We start from the raw sequence: 18,498 nt of genomic DNA, 5'->3' as shown, positions 1-18,498 counted from the left end.
GTTGTAGTTCCTGCTTGGAAGGCTCAGGAAGGGGAGTTGTAAAGAACAATGTTAGTCACTGGAAATGAAAAAGGAAAGGGAGCTTCAGCACTGTTCACAGCTCTTCAGCTGCTCAGGGGGGTCTTCTAAGACCTGAGTTATGGGGCAGCCATCCCGAGTCTCCTGCCTCCCTCAGGAAGGACTGAGGGCAGTAAGAGCATCTAGGAGCCACTTACCCAAATAATCCTGCCTGCATACCCCACGGCCCCCCACCCCCCGAGAGACACACACCCCTAAGTCAGTCAGTAATAACATCCTTGCTTCTGAAACAAACAGGGAAAATATGCAAATAAAACAGTTCTGCGTTACGACGCAAAAACAATTTGAGTGGAACCTTCCTTGCAGTGTAGCAACCTAACAAACAAGGAGATGCTGAGGAAATAAGGGACCTAGAGGCGTGTGAAAGATTTCTAGCATCTCTTCATAATTCTCACCCAGCTACTAGTGAGTGGGCCTGGCTTTCTTCGTAGCAATTTGGAGGCCCCAAGGTATGGCAGGTGTGACAGTCAGACCACAGGAATATCATAAACGTGCTCAGAGATTTCTGCGCAATGTGTTCAAGAGTCATAAAAGTAGCTTCTTAGAAATACAAATGTGAACCAGGTTCTCTTCAGATGACTGTAACCTTTGAAGATTTTGGCACATTCCAGCTTTGTTCTCAGATATCTCCAGGGGGCATTAAAAATGTCATCCTATGTAAAAATATATGTAATATTTTTCTCAAGTACCACTTCTGAAATACTCCAATGCTTGAATGAGACTGGATCTTGGCATGTATTATGCGTCATGGTCTTGGAGGAAACATAACTATAATTGCCTAACAACATGTATGGTTTTATAGATATTCCATTATAAAGCGCAAATTATTTATCCGTGATATACACCCAGATAGAAGGAAATCTATTGTGGCAGGCTTCTTAAATTGGGGGATTGGTTTAATTTTTCACCGGACAATATTGTAAATTGGAAAGCAATTATTGTAAATCATATACAATGAATTTGCCATGTTTCTTTTTTTAAAAAAGTTAGCATATGGTTTTCATGCCCTGTTAATTTTTATTTCCATCTTAAAATTATTACTTGTTTATATACCATTACTTTCCAAAAGAGGATCTGAAATGTTTAACCAAAAAAAAAAAAAAAAAGCAAAACCAATTTTTTTAAAAGGCCCCAAACCAGGAAGCAAGAAATGAAGGAGTGGGTAAACTAAAACAAGACAACTCTTGGCTAAAACAGTTTATTAACACCTTCACTGAAATTGTATGGGATCTAGTTATTTTGTTGGGTTCCTAGCATCCTCTGAATGTCACTGAATGCTCAGATGATGTACTTATTATCACGTTCGACTTACTGAGAGTCAACGCCAATCAGGCATCCACGACTCTCCCACAAATCAGTATCTCACTTTTCATAGACAACATTCCTGTTTTTCAGCTTTGAAAAAGAGAACTGTATTATGTCTGCTTGGTGAGCACAAAGAGAAAATTAATTCATTGCACAAAACCCTTTCGCATCCCTTTGATGTGAGCGTAGCTAATGAGTTATGATTCACTAGGAGTGCAGCCATTCTACTTATCTCTACATCTAGTTCTGTGTCCACACCTATATGGACGTGTATTTCTAAATGTCTCCTTAAGACTATTAACTAATTGTTTTTTAAAGGAGGGTGGGGGAAGAAAGTGAAAGGAGAGGAATATCAGGCACCTAAAATTGAACCCGATGCGTGGCCAGTTTTGACTGGGTGTGTTCAAGTCTGTGACAACACTATGGTAAGAGACTGGTTAAAGGGTTCCATTTTAACAGATTTCCACAAGGAAAAATCTAGCCCATTTATCCATTTTCTTTTTCTCACTTTGTGAGCTTGCCACCTCCTTCATTGCCCAGCAAAGTTCAGAAACCTTAACTTTCTTTAAGGAAAACTGGCTCTTTTCCTCCTCGGGAGCATGGCAGGTGGTACCAAACTGACCTGCCCACTTAACATGACATTGGGCTGCAATTCTTTAATGTCATTTTAAGCAAAATGTTAAGCTCCCACTCTGTCCGGGTCAGGCCACCAAAGGGTTCCAAGACCTTGTTTATGATGTCATTTTAAGTATCCCCTCCTTCAGCAATGACAATAAAAGTTAACTATTAAACTCACGTTTTCACCTTCCCACCATGAGTTCCCGACAACACAAAACCAGCAAATTAAATCATTGAGATGCTAGGATGCCTAAAGAAATAAAGCAAATTCCTCATAAATGGCCCTAACTGTAGAACATCTGGCCTGCCCAGCTGCGTTTTCTCTACATCAGTGGAGGATGCAACAAAGATAACTGGCCCCTAGTCTTTCCAGATAACAAAAGCTCAGTTATCCGAGGGCAGCTAAACTGAGTGGGGTATGGTGGCCACTGCCGCCCTGGCTGAGCCCGCAGTGACTCATTTACAAAACTTCCAAGTTGCCCCTGCCCGTGAATTGCCCCCTCCTCCATCCCTGCTGCTTCCTTTTCTTTGAAGAGTGGAATCAGGAAATAGAAGCTGGGATTGAAAAAAGATGGTTTAATCTTCTCTTGACTTGACACCATCAAGGTCTTGGATTGGTGTTGGACCTTTGGATTTGCTCATTCATTTGTCCATTCCGTGTTCTCCCTGTGTAATCTGTGCCATGTCTCGGGGTACAGAGGTGAGAAGCACAGACACAGCCACTGCCCTCATGAGATTTACGTTCCAGTGGGTAAGAGAGTCAATACAGAAGCAAACCACCAAAACGTACACACATTTTGAGAAAGGAAAAAACTTTTAAAATTGTAATACAATGAATGACGCTAACATTCATTTGATTAACACCACTTTTTGAGCAAACGTCATACCACACATTGCTACCATAATTCAACTTTGAAAAGTAATACATAGATAACGTCTCTTAAAATGTGTGTACATTGTTTTGGCACCCCAGTATATCATTTCAAAGGGTCATAATGAAAATAATAGTATGCTATGAAATAGTATAAAATGGGGGCCCACTTTAGATGGTGGTAGTCAGAGAAGACCTCTTTGAGGAGGTAACATTCTTCCGAGACCTGAAGTATTACAAGAAGTCAGGCACGTGAAAGTTGGGGAGCGGCAAAGAACATGTTAGGTAGTGGGGAGCAGTGTGTGCCCAGGCCTGAGGGAGAAAGGCACCTGGCATAGTGTGGACTGATGAGCATATACAAGTAAGGGAGAGAATGGCAGGAGAGGAAGTTGCAGAGGTAGGCGGGAGCCAGAGCAGGAATCAACAGGTCTCTCTGGCAGGTGATTGATTCGCCAGCCCTGGTCAGTTCTGTCAGATTTTGGCTATGGAACTATTGATAAAGTTTAACTCAAACAGATGAGGTTTTCAATTTTCAGCAGGTATTTTCCTTCAGCACGACTACTTTGAGGATAGAATAGATGACAGCCAGTGAGGCTGGAGATGCGTGTGTGTGTGTGTGTGTGTGTGTATGTGTGTGTGTGTGAAATCTTTCCCTGTCTCAATCTTGAAGGTTACATGAAATGTTTGTGTAGTATCGAATATTGTCATGCAACATTGTTCAAAAAGAACTTTCTGTGATGATGGAAACTTTGTTCTGAATCTGAGGTGTCTAAAATAGTAGACACTCACCACATGTGGCTGCTGAACTCTTGAAATGTGGTTAGTGCATCTAAGAAACTGAATTGTTCATGGTAGTTCACTTTAAATTTAAATGGCCACCTGTGGCTAATGGCTACTCTATAGGGCAGAGCAGCGCTAGAAGCTGGACATACTTAAAAGGAGCTTATTTCTCAGGAAGGTACTAACAAAAGGCTGAGGTTAGCTCAGAACCTGAGCAACATCTGTGATGGCTCACAGAATCTGAAGGGGAAACTGTTCAAGCAGGTCAGCCCAGATCTGAAGGACAGGCATGGCCAGGGCGCCTGAGAAGTAGTCTAAATGTTCACAAGTCTGTACCAGGATCTCACAACTTCGGATTTTTTTGATGGCCCTAACCACGCAGGATGCACGGCAGGAGACAGCGTGTTGTAGAGCCTTGCTACTCAAAGTGTGGTCCGTGGACAAACAGCATTGTCATCCTTTACCAGCTGGTTATAAATGCACAATCACTGGCTGGACTCCCAACTTATTAAATCAGAATCGGCATTTTAACAAGAGCTCCAGTGATTCCAACGTACATTCAAGTGTGAGAAGCAATTGTTAGGAAAAGGCTGGGAGTTGGGCAGGTCTGCGTTCACATCCCAACTCTGCCACTTACCTGAGCAAGTCTTGGGCCTTGATTGTCTCACCTGGAAAGGGAGGTAATACTACTTACCTCAAAAAGTGATTGTGAAGATTCAGTGAGTCAATGTATAAAGAGAAACTAGCATGAGGCCTGGTTTATGTTGGATGATCAATCAATCTGTCATTCATGTATTCAACAGATCATTAGTGACTGCCTATTATATTCCAAGCACCCAGGAAACAGAATGCTTTGTTGGGGATGGAAAGGAAAGAAAATGTTCCTCTCCCGCAGTTTCAATGCTATAACATGGACAACTTATCTTCATAGGATTCCCGAATCCTATAGGATCTCTAGGAGTCTCAAAGATCAGGGGCTTCCAACGCTGTCGTCAGACTTTCAAACAGAGGCAGAGGAATGAGGAGGGGAGAATAAGAGAAAGATATGAGAATTAGACAAATAGAGAGGGTTCGTTAATTGTTTTACCAACAAAAAGCACTAGAGCTGTCTTAAAAATTTAGCACAAACTGTTAACTGCACAGATTTTCTTTTATTAGTTTCCTTCAAAAAGAAGAACCAGCAATTCTCACTGGAGGTCCCACTGGGTAGGAAGGGGAATGCAAGGGGTGTTATTTTCTGCTACCCAGGCAAAAAGGGTTTCTCACCCAAGCCAGTAGGTGTTAATCTGCTTAAGCCTGCCTGAGTGGCTCTGTTAGATTGCTGGCACATGGCCATTTAGGGGTTTTGTTTCCCAGACCACAGGAGCCCATTTTTCCAAGACTTCCACTAGCTTTTTGTTTGATAACGTCTGTTTCTAGCAGCATTTACTCCTTCAACAACAAATTCAATGGAACAAAAATTTACTGAACACCTACTATTTGGCAGACCCTCTGTTGGGGATACAGAGATGAATAAGGAACAGTTGCTGTCTCCAGGAGCTCACGCGAAAGTAACTTCTTCTGCCGCGTTCTCTCAGGTGCTGGCTATTATCACAGCGTCTTCCTACTGCTTGGGGGGAAAAGAGAAAATCCTTTGGCTTCCTTAGCTGCCCCCTTTCAATCCCCACTGACCTCGCTGTGCTCTCCTGAGGTCCCAGGGGCTTCAAGGGTTAATTACTTGCTTGCTGTGGCTGGTTCATTGTTCTCTCAAACTTCCCACCCCCCTCCAATTCCACTTCCAATTGTAAAATTCGTCTAATATAGTTTAATAATGTTTTTCTTTTCACAGAGGCGGTACACATTCATTATAGAAAAATACATATAAGCAAAATGAAGAATAATTTTAAAACCATCCTCAATCCTACCACCTAGAGATAACCTGTTTTAATTAAAAGGATACTTTTAAAAATTGTAACAGTAATTGTACATGCAGTTCAAAATACAGAGGAGGGCAATCAGGTAAAATCCAGTCTCCTGGAACCTGGTCAAAGGGGGTCGTGAGGGAGGGTTCCTTCCAGTCTTCTTGTAGTTATTGTAAATGGTGTCTGACACAGTGTGCTAAAGTTATTACCGTTTGGTTGTGTGTTTTGTTTTTTTTGTTGTTTTTTTGGATGGATATGATGTAGATGTGCGAACGAGGAGGGCGTACTTTTAGCCATACTGGTGGATAAGGACACCAGTATGGTGGTTTTACAAAAAAACATATTTGGAAGTTTGCTGTAATCAGATTCATTACTGTTGCTATTCAAACATTTCATCCCTGATGACAGAATCTGACCCAAGAAATTTGTCTTTCTTCCTTAGAATCTGAAATGAGATATATATAAATTTCTACATTAAGCAAGTCTGATATAAAAATACCTGAATTCATAAGGAAGAGTGCTTGAATATCACTGAAAGCCTGCTCCGTGCCAGACTCTGATATGTATTATCTCAGGACTTTTCCTCACAATTGTCCTTGAATTAGATATTATTATCCCTGTTTTACAGATGATGGAAGAAAGGCTTATTAATTTTAAGAGGCTTGTCCAAAATCTCACAGCCAGAACTAGGACTCAGAGCAAAGAAACATGACGGTAGAGTAAGTGGAAAGCATGTGGCCTTGCAGGGTGCAGAGCCCGACTCAGCTCCCCACTCACTGTGAGATCTTGGGGCAGGTACTTAACATCCTACATTTTCCTGAATTGGACTTTTGTGTCACACCAGTAGCCTGCAATCAGTGTTGGCATGAGGAACAGTCCTGAAAATCAAGACGTGGAGCCTCTTTATGAGGCGTCTGGAAGAAATTCCTGTCTGTTCTTACCTCCAAGGACAGTACGACTCCTAACTTGTCAGGTTTCCCTTTTAGCATTGGCTCCTGGAAAACTGGGTGCCAAGTTCAAGGCCCACCTGTAGGAAGAATTTGTACCTTTAGGGGATGCATGTTTCACCTCATTCCTGATGGCACTTTTGGCTCCAATTTTGTTTTGCTTTCTTCTTTCACTCCCACTTTCATTTTATCTTCTCGAATCGTCTGTATTCCTGTACACTCCCTTACATTCCTTTAGATTTAACTCTCAGTTTCCTCATCTGTGAACTGGGGATAATATTTTTTTAAGGGTGTCTGTAACTCACTTAGCACAGTGCCTGGCCTATTTTAGATGTTCAATAAACGGTGTCTCCTTTCGTGCTCTTGGAATGGATCTTTGTCACTTCACTTAGAAAAAAAAAAGAAAGACATTATTTGCATTCCAAAAGATTCTCCAATTCACACAGGGGTTCAATACAGAGTTCTTTTAGTACTAAACAAATGTATTTAAAATAGGATTCCATTTTCACGTGCGGTGCCGTTCAGAGTATTCCTTCCTGGGAGTAAGGATTCCTCTGCCACATCTGTCCTAGCACGGTGCTGATCCAGCCACCTGTCCTTCCTCCTGCTCCGTCAACGCAGCTGCTCTCAGGTGCTATTTGCAAAGTCCTGGGGATGGAATGGACTGGATTTTTTTTTTTTACAGAAACCTTTATCTTTCCAGAAGAATTTTAAGATAGAAATGGTCTGCTGCAAAAGATACAGAATTGGTGGACCAAGATTTCTCTTTTACTTCTTAAAAATGGTCTCCCTCCACCAATTCTTCAGTTTTCCATGTGACTGCGAGGGGTTGTTGAATCCTAGTCCCTCTAACTTCTAAAATAGGTTTCATCTCCACTATGTCAATGTTCTAGAATTTATCAGAAATTAAGTTGATGAGCTTATTATCAAGTTATGAGTTTATTAAATAAAATGAGTTTATGATTATTATTAGTGATTTCTTAAGTTACCGTTTTTTACATTTTAACCACCTCATAACATTCTTAAGCATCTTCATGGGTTTTGTCAGGTTTTTTTTTTCCTCAGTGCCTAGGACTTTCAAGGTATCCAATTAAAAAGTAAATTAGTGGAGTTAAGAATATGTATGGAATAGGTCACCGTTAAGGTCACTGTCTAATAATCTTCAAAAAGACCTGGACAAGCAGAGCCCAGTAATCTACTTACGTTTGCTTAAAGCAATTTGCTGGATCCTTAACACCTGTTGAGTATTGAGACGTTATTTTGCTGTGCCTGTCTGAGCTACGTTGCCTCAAGCTTTCTTTTGTCTTCTTCTTTCCCTTCCTCTTTCTTGCTGTCTCTCCTTTCCCTTTTCTTCCTTTGAAATTTTTTATGGAAAGTCCTTTGGCCTCTAGGCTCTGTGCTACACACTAGTGGGGGGGCATCCAATGGTGGGCAAAATAGACAAGGCCCTACCCTCATGGAGTTTACAGTCTGGTGGGGCGGGAGGTGAGGGATAGGCATTAATCAAATCGCATTTATGAATTAATGTGCGATTACAAAGTGTGGAAGGCGCCGTGAAGGACTGTAGTACAGTGTGAGAGCTGATCCAGTCTGGGATTAGGAGACAGCTTCTCGGTACTGAGATATGAAAAATGCATGGGTACTAAGGGAAGAGTGAGGGTTCCAGACAGCAGAGAGAGCATGTGCCAAGGCCCTGTGGTGCTGGGCGTCATGAGAAAACAAAAGCTATTACAGCTGGATCAGATAGAACACAGGCAGGGGGTAGGGGATGCTTCTGGTAGGGTCAGCAGAACCAGAGACACATACTTTGTAAAGGTTTTGCCTTTCAGCTTAAGAGCCATGGGAAGCTGCTGAAGTGTTCTAAGGAAGAACCAGGGGTACGAGAGCTGTATTAGTGACCGATGCATCTTAACTTGTCTCTGCAGGAGCGATGCAGTCATACACGTGGTCTCTCACGTACACAGTGACGACGGCGGCGGGGTCCCCAGCAGAAAACCCCCAGCAACTCCCCTGTATGAGGAGTACTCACGTGCCTTCTTCCTCGGTCACACACAGGATACCGGTTTATCCCCACAGAGAGGAGCACGGGTAGGTGACTTTCCTGCCATGTTGCCTTACTTTTTTCAATGTGATTTTAAAGAGCAGGATTTCCTTAGCAGTTGTTTTCTCAAAGGACAGGAAGAGTGCCTGCCACCTTTGGTGAGTTCTCACAGTGCCACACCGTTTGTAACTATCTCACGCAGACCCCACCACGACCAGGTGAGGTGGGCGTGAGTGACCCCATTTTACAGATGAGGAAATCGAGACTTGGTTGATGAAGTTCTGTGACACACTGATAAACGTGGGGTGTAGACAGAGCATCTGTCTGCCTCCAAAGGCTGTGTTCTTCTTTTTGTTCCTTTCAAGTCTCAGATGAAAACTCCCTTTCAGCAGTTTCCCTCGGTGGCTCTTTGTGCACTTCGTAGCCTTATAAAGCCTCATGGTAGGTCCGAGGCTTTTATGATAATTTAGAGGAGCGCTTCCCGACCTGAGAGCTGGAGGTCCGTGGAAGGTGGTAATTTATTAATAGTGTTCACGGAATCCCTGTTGGTTCCAGTAGTGCTTTGGACCCTGAATAAACAAATCATTCATTTTGCCCATATTATGTAGCGATGTTGCTGTGATAAATAAACTACAAATCCATTTTTAAAGTGTTACCTGAATCATAGTAGCTTTTGCCTTTATGCATTGTCTTTATCAGAAGGCACTAATCTTAGAATGTCTAATGTGCAGTGGTCTAAAAAACACTTATGGTGTTTTGTGTTTTTCTGTTTAAAAAAAAGGGGAGGCCCTTATTCTCTGCTGTGTGGGTGCAGTGAGTCTCACAAGCCAGTCTCCAACAGGCCAGCTATAGAGGACACCAGAGGAGAAGGAGAGGGAGGAGAAGAGGGAGGGGGGAGGGGAAGGAGGACAAAGGGAGGGGGGTTCTCAGGTCTTTTCCTCCCAGTGACCCGGCATAATGCAGCAAGATGGCCACCCTGAGGATCGGTGCAGACCTGCCTGTTGCCATACTTTGAGTTATTTCCATAGGTTCAGGTGTCCACGATTAGTCAGTAGGTCAGCCATTATTTTCTCTTAGGGGGTCCTCTTAGAGTGTTTTCCCACACATTTAGAATAGACTTTGAAAATTATTTCGGAGAGCTTTTTGATCCTGCAGGAATGGCAGAACAGACACCCATGTGGTCATACGTCAGCACCTTTGATGTAAAGTTGTTATTAAGAAGAGCACTGATGATAATATCCCATGTGTCCATAGGATTTTCCGTTTTATAGAGTGTCTTCCATATGTGTACCTCAGAATAAACACGTGCAGCATTTTTATAGATGGGAGAAACAAGTTTGCAAGTAGCCCAAGATTCCACAGCTAGAAAGTGGTGGAGCTATGCTTAGAACTGGGGTCTCTGATGCCCGGATGGCCATGCCATGGTGTTTTCTCCCAAGAGAGAGCTCACAGAAGGTACTGCATCCTCCCCCATCCTGGGGAAACAGAGGCCTAAACGAAACAAAACATAAATCCCAAAGTAATCCCTATTTAACTTCAGGCTATAATGTGGGCCTCTTAAAGACAACAGGAGTAGAGGTTTCCATCACTAATTATGTTTTGCTCAGGGCTGTTGTTCCCTGAGCTCGCTGTGTGGTAAGGGAGGTGTGCTGAGGGGAGAAGGAAGATCAACCTGGGAGTTTAAACTTACGAAAACAAAGCCACAAAGTGGAGATGGTAAGAATCAGGCGGAAAAAAGGAAAAAAGGAAAGAACAGGAGAACAAAAAGGAGAAAAATAGATGAGGCTGATTTTTAAAGATGTCAAACTGATTTGTTCTCCCTGCTATTACTCACAATATTCAATGTGCTTAATGTGGTTTAGATTCACGGGAAGCTATAACTACGGGAGCTATGGCAACCAGCATCCTCCGCCAATGCAGAGCCAGTACCCGGCCCTCCCACACGAGGCAGCCATCTCAGGACCACTCCACTACTCCCCTTACCACAGGAGCTCTGCACAGGTGAGTTGGTGGTCCTGCTTGCTTGCCCAGGTACTGGCATGCTTGGTGCCAGGTCTAGTCAATGTAACACAATAAGCACCTTCTGTATACTGTGTGTGCATCCCCTGTGTTACCAAGGAAAGGATGGTTTTTAACTCAGTGTCACTTCTGCCTTCCAGTGGCTGCCCACAGTCGGTGCCCAACCAGTGTCCATGCTGCACTTTCTCTCACGCACATGGGTGTGAAACCGTTGTCGTTAGTTCCGGCCTTTCCTCAACCTCTCTAATCCCAGGATCCAATCCGCTGTGATGTCCGTTGCCCTTTTTCTGGCAGCCCCCCTCAGATTGGACCTTCCGTCTCCTTTCCTATCTGTATCCTAATCCTGGTGCAGACCAGCTATGACCAGGACCCTCAACAAGTCTTGTCAGGACAATTATCTTCGGCATCTCTCTGTCTCTTCGTCTCCCATGTGTGTTCCTTTTCAGTCTAGCCCACACACAATCTTACCAGAAGAATCCTCCTGACATGGGCCTTTTATCAGATCGTTCTCAGGCCATTCATTTCCTTTGCCTCCTCACTGTCTAACAGACCAAATCGACCCTCTGTGGCCTGTGGCGAAAGGAGATTGTGGTGGCACCTGTAATACCGGTGTTAGACACTCTACTTGTCTTAGACACTTTCCTGTTAACTGGCCCCAAATACAGCTGGTCACCAGTTCCATTCAAGTCTGCGTCCTCGGTGTCTTCTGCACCCCCACCGTCTTTGCCTCAGCTCAGGTCTTCATCCAACCTATATGATGACAGAAGCCTTCCCACTGGTCTCTGTGTCGCTAAACGTGCTCCATCGCTGGTCCATCCTCTACACGGCAGCTGAGGGAATCTTTTGGAAAAAACCCAGCTGACCATAACACTCTCTTCTCTCTCACATGTCATCACTTTGAGAGTCAAGTTCAGTTCCTTAGCATGTCTCTCACGACGCATGACCTCCTGGACTCTGCCTGCCTCTCTGGCCTACCAGCGACATCCCCCCAATCTTTGCTCCAGCCATGCCAACCCATGTGCAGCTCCCCCATGTCTTCGCCGATATTATTTCCTCCGGTTCGGATTTTCTTCCCCAACCTCTCCTGCCTGTTGTACAGAACCGGCGTCTCACTGTCTCTGTGGCACTTCCTGACACTACCCCTTTCCTTCATCTAGGACTTTATTAGGTGCCACTTCTCTGTACTCGCACAGCACTCTGGGCTTTCCTCTGTTGGTAACACTTCTCGCACTGACTCCACAGGAGACCCCCAAAGCTCCTTGAAGGCAAACATTAAGTCTAGCATCCCCGTGTCACCGGACATGTCACGTATCAGAAAGAACAGGTAACTTTTACTGAACTTGTGTCGTGTGCCAGGCACTTTACACAGCCTCATGGTTACCCTTGCAGAAGAGAAAGTGAGAGGAACTTGCTTGAGGATTGAACCAGGCAGTGTGACCCCGGCCGTCCCAGTTGTTCAGCACCACCCACTGTCACCTCTCACATGTTGGCGTTCTCTGAGTGTTTCTTGAACACATGAGTAAACAGGAAGTGGGGTTGGCATGAACAACAGCGTGGCCTGCCGTGGACGTTTACTGGGTTCTGCAGGCGAGGGAGCCACAGGAGGCTCGTGAGCCAGGGAGTGGCGAGATGAGAGCTATGTTTAAGGAAGAACGCTCTCACAGCACTTACAGAATGGACCAGCAAGTGGGCTGGTAGAGGCCTGGAGCTCTGCTCCGAAGCGCTTGCCAGAGTCTAGAAGAGAGTTGGCAGGACGTGAGCGAGGGTGGAGGCCGCAATTACATCAGCTGTCAGCACACAGAGTTGTCTCCGAGGGAGGGCAGCGAGGAGAATGTATTCACAATACAGCACTGGGGGCAAACAGGCGTCTGTTGTGGTTTCCATCTTCAGTCCCAAAGGGAGCCCTGGTCTAATCCCCAGACAAGGCAAGAAGTTGATTCCACTAAGTCATCACCTGGGGCATTCATTATAGGTCTCCAGTTGCACCACACAGCGATGCCAGCCCCTCAGGTACTGCTGCTCTTGGGAGCAGAGTCCCTGCTCCTCTCTAGGATCCGGTCAATGGCTTAGAGCTGCTGCCATGGACAGGGTCACAGTCTAAGCAGCTCACTCATTCATTCATTCATTCCTCAAATGATTGTTGAGTGCCTACTATGTGGCAAGCATTGCTATAGCCTCTGGGAATACAGTGGAGAATGAGACAGAAACGTGCCTGCTTTGGGGGAGCTCACACTCCAATAGGAGACCCTAGTCTAAGCAACAGCATCTCCTAAAGGCCCATGCAGTCCCTGGCGTTCAAAGATAGTCTGTACCTTCTGCTCTAGAAGCCACAACAGTCCCCGACTGGAGCCCTCTCATTTAGAGCTGGGCTTAGTCGAAGGGCGGAGGACTAAATGAAACCCCAGAGAAGAGCACTTTGAATCCAGACTAGGTGTGGGCAGTGCCAGGGTCCTTGGCTGGCCTCTGCACGGCCAGGCCCCATGGCCCCTAGACAAGGTCTTTGACAACCTCTGACCCCACCATGCACTTGAACTTTGCGCTTCCTGGTTTCTGCCTCAGTCTCTATTTAGAAAGTCGGGGGAGGAGAAGTTAATTCTATCACATCTCTACCACATTGTTGAGTGAGGTCAGTGCTTCTCCTGGGGAAGGTACTGTCTACAGACAGACGCCTTTGTTTTTTCGTGTTTTTTTTTTCATTAACATTTATGCATCTAGCACTGTTTTAGGCACTTCCAGACACACAGGCTCACTTAATTCTCATAGCAACCCCGGGAAGAAGGCATTTTTCTTGTTTTTTTAACGATGAGGAAACAGCCTCAGAAGGTAATTTGCCCCAGGTCAGGCATCCAGTAAATGACAAAGCAGACTCAAATGCAAATTCTCCAACTCTCAACCCCAAGCCCCCAGCACTGAACACTTGTGGTGTTTTGGAGGGTGGGAGGTAAAATTCAAGAGGTTCCTGTAACTGCTCTCAGTAAGTTTCAAGTTTCCAAAGAGAAGAATCACACACCAAGGTACCTTATTTCTTTCCTTTCCTGGTTATTTGGTTTAAGATTGAGCACATAGGGGAAAATCCACTGCAGGGCTAATTAGTTTTAGCTTTCCATAGCAGACGTCAAACTGTTCCAATCCTGAGTCTGAATATCACACTTCATTACATCAGACTCCCTGGGGAAAAGATCAATGTGAATTGAAGAAAAATTGCAATTATGGAATACGGTTAAAAAATGCCATTGGTCATCAGCAGAAGAGTAACTGAACCTAACAGCTGCAAATAAATGCCCGCCAGCTTTGCCCTACAGAACTGATACAACACACCTGTGAAGGGCTATAGTTGTATGCAATCAGCATTTACATGCTCAAAATAATTTGAAGTCATTTGTTTTTTGGAATAGAGTATGGGTGCGCCCTTGTTTATACTGCTTATTTGTACGACACATGCTTTATTCGTCGGTAATAGAGAGGTAAACCTCCAGCCCTACTTGAATTCTCATAATTTCTGAGTTACAGAGTCCAGATGAATGAGGTTTCACAGTGTAAGGTTTAGTTATTTCAGAAAAACACCCTTCTTGCAATAATGCTGCACTCGTCCTCATCAGAGTAAGTGACCAAGGAAGGGGTCATGTCCGCTGCACCTTCCCAGGACACCCCTTCTCCTGCCCGACCCAAAAGAGAACACACGCCAGTCCCAGTACACGGCTACAAAATATTTCTGAACTTCACTCAACACATGTTGGTGGAACCTCTACTCTGTCAGCAGCTGTGAATTAAACTGGGCCCTCGAACTCAAAAGCCATTTGATCAACCAGAAGCTGTGTGACTAGAAGTACACTCAGCGTGGACTAGACAGCTGTTCCGATTTCTCATCTGTGTGGCCAAGGCCCAGCCTTGCCCACCAATCACACAGATCTCACAGAATCTCCATCTCAACCCAGATCGGGCCCGAAGGCCAGTCGGTCCTCGATCTCAGAGGCCCAGTGACTGCTACCGAGTTTGCTTAGAGTGCGGCACTTTGGGACGGCATCCCGGGCCAAAGGCAGTGAACGTCAATCAATCTTAGTGATGTAAGATCTCTGACTGTAGAGCCAGACTTCCTGGGTTCAAATCCCAGCTCTGCCTCCGATTAGCTCTGTGCCTCAGTTTCCTCATGTGAAAACTGGGGATAACCACGGTACCTATTTCATAGGGTTGTAAGGATTAAGTGAGTTAATAAAAGTTAGAATAGGACCTGGCTCACAGTGAGCACTATTTATGTACATTATTATCCTTTGGTAACAGCCCCACAGTTATATTTTGTGTAATGACAGAATGAATATCTGTCTCCCTCACTATACTAGCTCTGTGAAGGCAAGGGCCACGTCCTTTTTTTCTGACCGTTCTATTCCCAGGCCCAAGCAGAGGCTTGGGCCTTAGTGGGTACTCAGTAAATACTTGTCAATGAAATGAATGAAGGAATGAATGGATGGAGCCTTACTCGGGTACTAAGTTGACCTCGAGCAGGTCATTTCCACTCTCTTGACCTCAATTCTCTCATCTGTAAAATGAGAGCTAAGACCGGATGGTCAGTCACTAAGGCTCTCCCTATCATTAATGGACCACAATCTTATGATTCGAGGAAGAATATTAATAACAGCTAACACATTCTGAAAACTTACTACATGGGAGTTGTAAGTGTATGAACTCAGTTAACCCTGACCCTAAAAGCTCAGCAGATAGGGATTGTCTGGCAAAGATATGAGGGCAGCTACATCCTCGTCCAGAAGAGGCTAAGAGGAAGCCGGTGTGGGGGCGGGCCCACCGGCAGAACTTCGGTGCGGTGAGAGCCGCCTTTCATAGGAAAACAGTTTGTGCTCCTGACCCAGCCACCTTTCACCCCTTGCTCAAGTAGCAGCCCACTTGGTAAGGGTCAGGGATAAAGGGCTCATTCTTCCCTCCCCATGTGCAGGAAAGTCAGCCCGTGGTGTGGGGAGTCATTTCTCAAAATAGAACTTCCTAATATGGTTCCAAGGGGGCCTGGAGTCAGTCACAGCGGAGACGGACTTAGGCCTCAGCAACTGGACAGAACCTTTGACTGCTTACGTCCACACACGCACAAACACAAACGCATGCCCACAAGTACACCTCACACACCTCTCTCAGAGGGGAGGAACTGGTGACTTATCTCCACTTTAACACTGGTAGCGATAGTGTGTGATTTGACCCAGAAAAGAGTGACTTCCTGTTATGGGCCCTCAACAAAAAGCGCCTTTATTCTGGGCAGAGCAATCTGGACCCCAGGGTTTGTGCCCAGCATGCTTATGGACCCTGCACGAAACCGGATGTAAAGTGTGAAAGGTGAGAAGAGTGCCAAGGGCCAGTCTCAGCAGCTCCCACAAGACTAAATAGAAGCCTCATTGGTGGCTTTAATTGCTGGGCTGGGGCAGTGGACACTTCAGCCTCTCATCTTTCAATGGTCTCTTCACTGTGGGGAAAACGAGTCACTGACTTCTTTGCAATTAGCTGACCTAACGGGACAGAATTTTCCATGCCAGAGTCTGTGGTAACAGAATTTTATTGTCACTTTGGAGATATTTTGAGCCAGTTTCATTTCCAGGCAATTACTCTTGGAGTCTGTGACACAACCCCTGGACACAGCTGCATCTAGGGTCCTTGATTAGGCACAAAAGCCACACTCTCTTGGGTTCTGTGGGAAGGAGGCTCCAAGTCCGTCCTGTGACATTTTAGCTTTACAAGCCAAGGCAAGTGAAGAGTCTGTCAGAACCAGCAAGTCGAGGCCTGGTTGTTAAGATCTGGTCTGGAGGGGAGGAGGGAGCTTAAAGGAAGAGCGACAGAGAGATTGAAGTGTCATGGGTGGCCTTTGCCATAAGGAGTGCTCTTCCTCTCCCGTGTAATTCAGTTGTGGGCCAGTCAGATGGACGTGGGGAAAAGCACTACCCCGGGGCTGGGATTTTACGCCAGCGCTCCCTCTAGCTTACGCTAAGCCTTTGGGCAGGACGCTGCACCTCATGGGTACTAGTTTTCTCATCTGGACAACGGGAGGGGGTGGCATTGGGGGGAGTATATCATCCTAAGGTTCTTTCTAGTGGTGACATCCCATCAAATAATAAAGTATTCACCAAATAATTCTTTAACACAGGCTAGAGGCCAGGCATGCCTCTAGATGTTGGGAATATGGTGGTGAACTTGAGAAAGCCCTACCAGGAGCTTATGACTATAAGCCCGTAGGAGACAGCTGCCAGGAAGGGCGGTAGGATTCTGACCTAAGCGGCAGAGGGTGGAACATTTAGCTTCTTGAAATAGGATGTCCAGAAAAGTTTCCTTGAGGAGGTGACATTTGAGCTGGGATCTGAAGAATGATAAAAAAAAGACAGGCATACCGGGAGCTTGGGGGTACGGGTATTAAAGAAGTGTTTTAGGCAGAGGGAACAGGTAGGGCAAAATTCCCTGCGATGGGAACCAGCCTGACATGCCACAGGACCAGAGAGGAGGCCCTTCCGCCAGGGAGAGCCCCATAAGGTCAGGTGACGTGTGTCCAGGGAGCTTACTTGAGAATATCAGGAGGAGGAAGCAAACTTTCGGAAAGAATTAAAGACTGGTTTGTAATATTTCTTAATTTTAACTGTTTGATACCTGGATCTTGTTTTCCTGAGCAGGGCCCAATCTTACTATGGTCTCTTTGGGATTCAGAGTGGGTCCTGGCTTGAATGCCACCAGCAAGCCTGGGGAGGAGACAGCATGGCCGCCACACAGCCCCATAGCGGGTACATGAGTGTCCTTAGGTGCGTCTGTTCTGATTGGGGAATTATGCAAGTGTTGGAGTGCGGTCCATAGTCTCCTTGGCAACAGCCCTTGGTGCCTTCTCCCTTGAGTTCCCGGACACCACCTATGCCCTTCTCCCTCTTTCCTGCCGGTGCTTTTGACTGTGAAGTGGCTGCACTTTGCTCAGTAAGGCATGCTGTCCTATGTCGGACAAACCCTCTCTCCTGGAAGTTGGATCCCTGTATCCTAACTGATGAATAGCTGGTCCTCTTCGCATGCTTCGGGCCCAACAGCCTTCCCCTGCTGCCCTCAGACTCCCCCTCAAAGAGGCAGAACGGTTCTCTTTGGCCTCATCAACTGCAAGGAGCAGCCATTGTTGTCATAACCCCTTCTCCCGGCTGTCTAGGCTTCAGCCTGTCTGTCTCCCTCACAGGAGGCAGCCTCCCACCTAATCCCTCCGGGCTCCACTCTCCAACTGTCAGGGAAGACAGATGGGGAGCAGAAGAATTCACACATTCACACACACACACTGTCGCTCTCCGCTACTCGCTGTCCTTGCCATCCTGGTTGACTGGCTCCTGTCCTTGTTGGGGTGGTCCTTAGCACAGCAAGGAAATCTTGGTGTTGACTGGCCTGCAAACTGGGAGCTCTCCAAGGAAGCCCAGAGCTCCTCCCCTTTCTCTTCTCCCATTGGGCTAAAAGAGGCTTATTTGCATAGCTGTCTTGGAAACTGAAAAAAAAAAAAAAACAACAATGAAGGAGCACTTCAGAGGCACGTCTCTTATTCCTAATTCTTTCTAGAACAGTTTCCCTTTTCTCATAGCTACAACATCTGTTTTTCTGACCTGCACAAAAGCACCCCTCCCATCCCCTCTGGGTTGGCTTATCTTGACTCCTTCCACATTCACACATACCAAGCCCAGTAATTTGCCATTTCCTGCTTGTGTATCTTCCAGGGCTTCAGTGAATGTGAACCAAAAAGATAGATGTTCTTCAAATGATAGGCACTAATAATAACCTTTGAAGCTGTTGACTTGCTTCCTCTTCAAAAGCCTGCTTTTAGGCTGCAGTTCATGATTGAATTCAACTGTAAAATGCTATTTTTAATAATGTCATTGTGTTTTACTTGGCAGTATTGTTCTCTTGAGTTGCTGGAGTGGGACCTATCGCATCTCCATA

The 18,498-nt window shown here is 45.5% G+C and overlaps 1 protein-coding gene across 4 annotated transcripts in view; it reads left to right on the top strand.

The window, feature by feature from the left end:
- RFX4 (regulatory factor X4) overlaps positions 1 to 18,498 on the top strand; it is a 139,697-nt gene that overhangs the window by 119,207 nt on the left and 1,992 nt on the right. For all 4 annotated transcript variants that reach the window (XM_033118695.1, XM_033118698.1, XM_033118696.1 and 1 more), the window contains exons 16-17: positions 8,426 to 8,588; positions 10,404 to 10,542. In XM_033118695.1, coding sequence (XP_032974586.1) covers positions 8,426 to 8,588; positions 10,404 to 10,542 — 302 coding nt within the window. The remainder of the gene's footprint in view (positions 1 to 8,425; positions 8,589 to 10,403; positions 10,543 to 18,498) is intronic.

This window comes from Rhinolophus ferrumequinum, chromosome 10 (assembly GCF_004115265.2).
Source record: "Rhinolophus ferrumequinum isolate MPI-CBG mRhiFer1 chromosome 10, mRhiFer1_v1.p, whole genome shotgun sequence".
Lineage (NCBI taxonomy): Eukaryota > Metazoa > Chordata > Mammalia > Chiroptera > Rhinolophidae > Rhinolophus > Rhinolophus ferrumequinum.
This window is presented reverse-complemented; position numbering and strand designations above follow the sequence as displayed.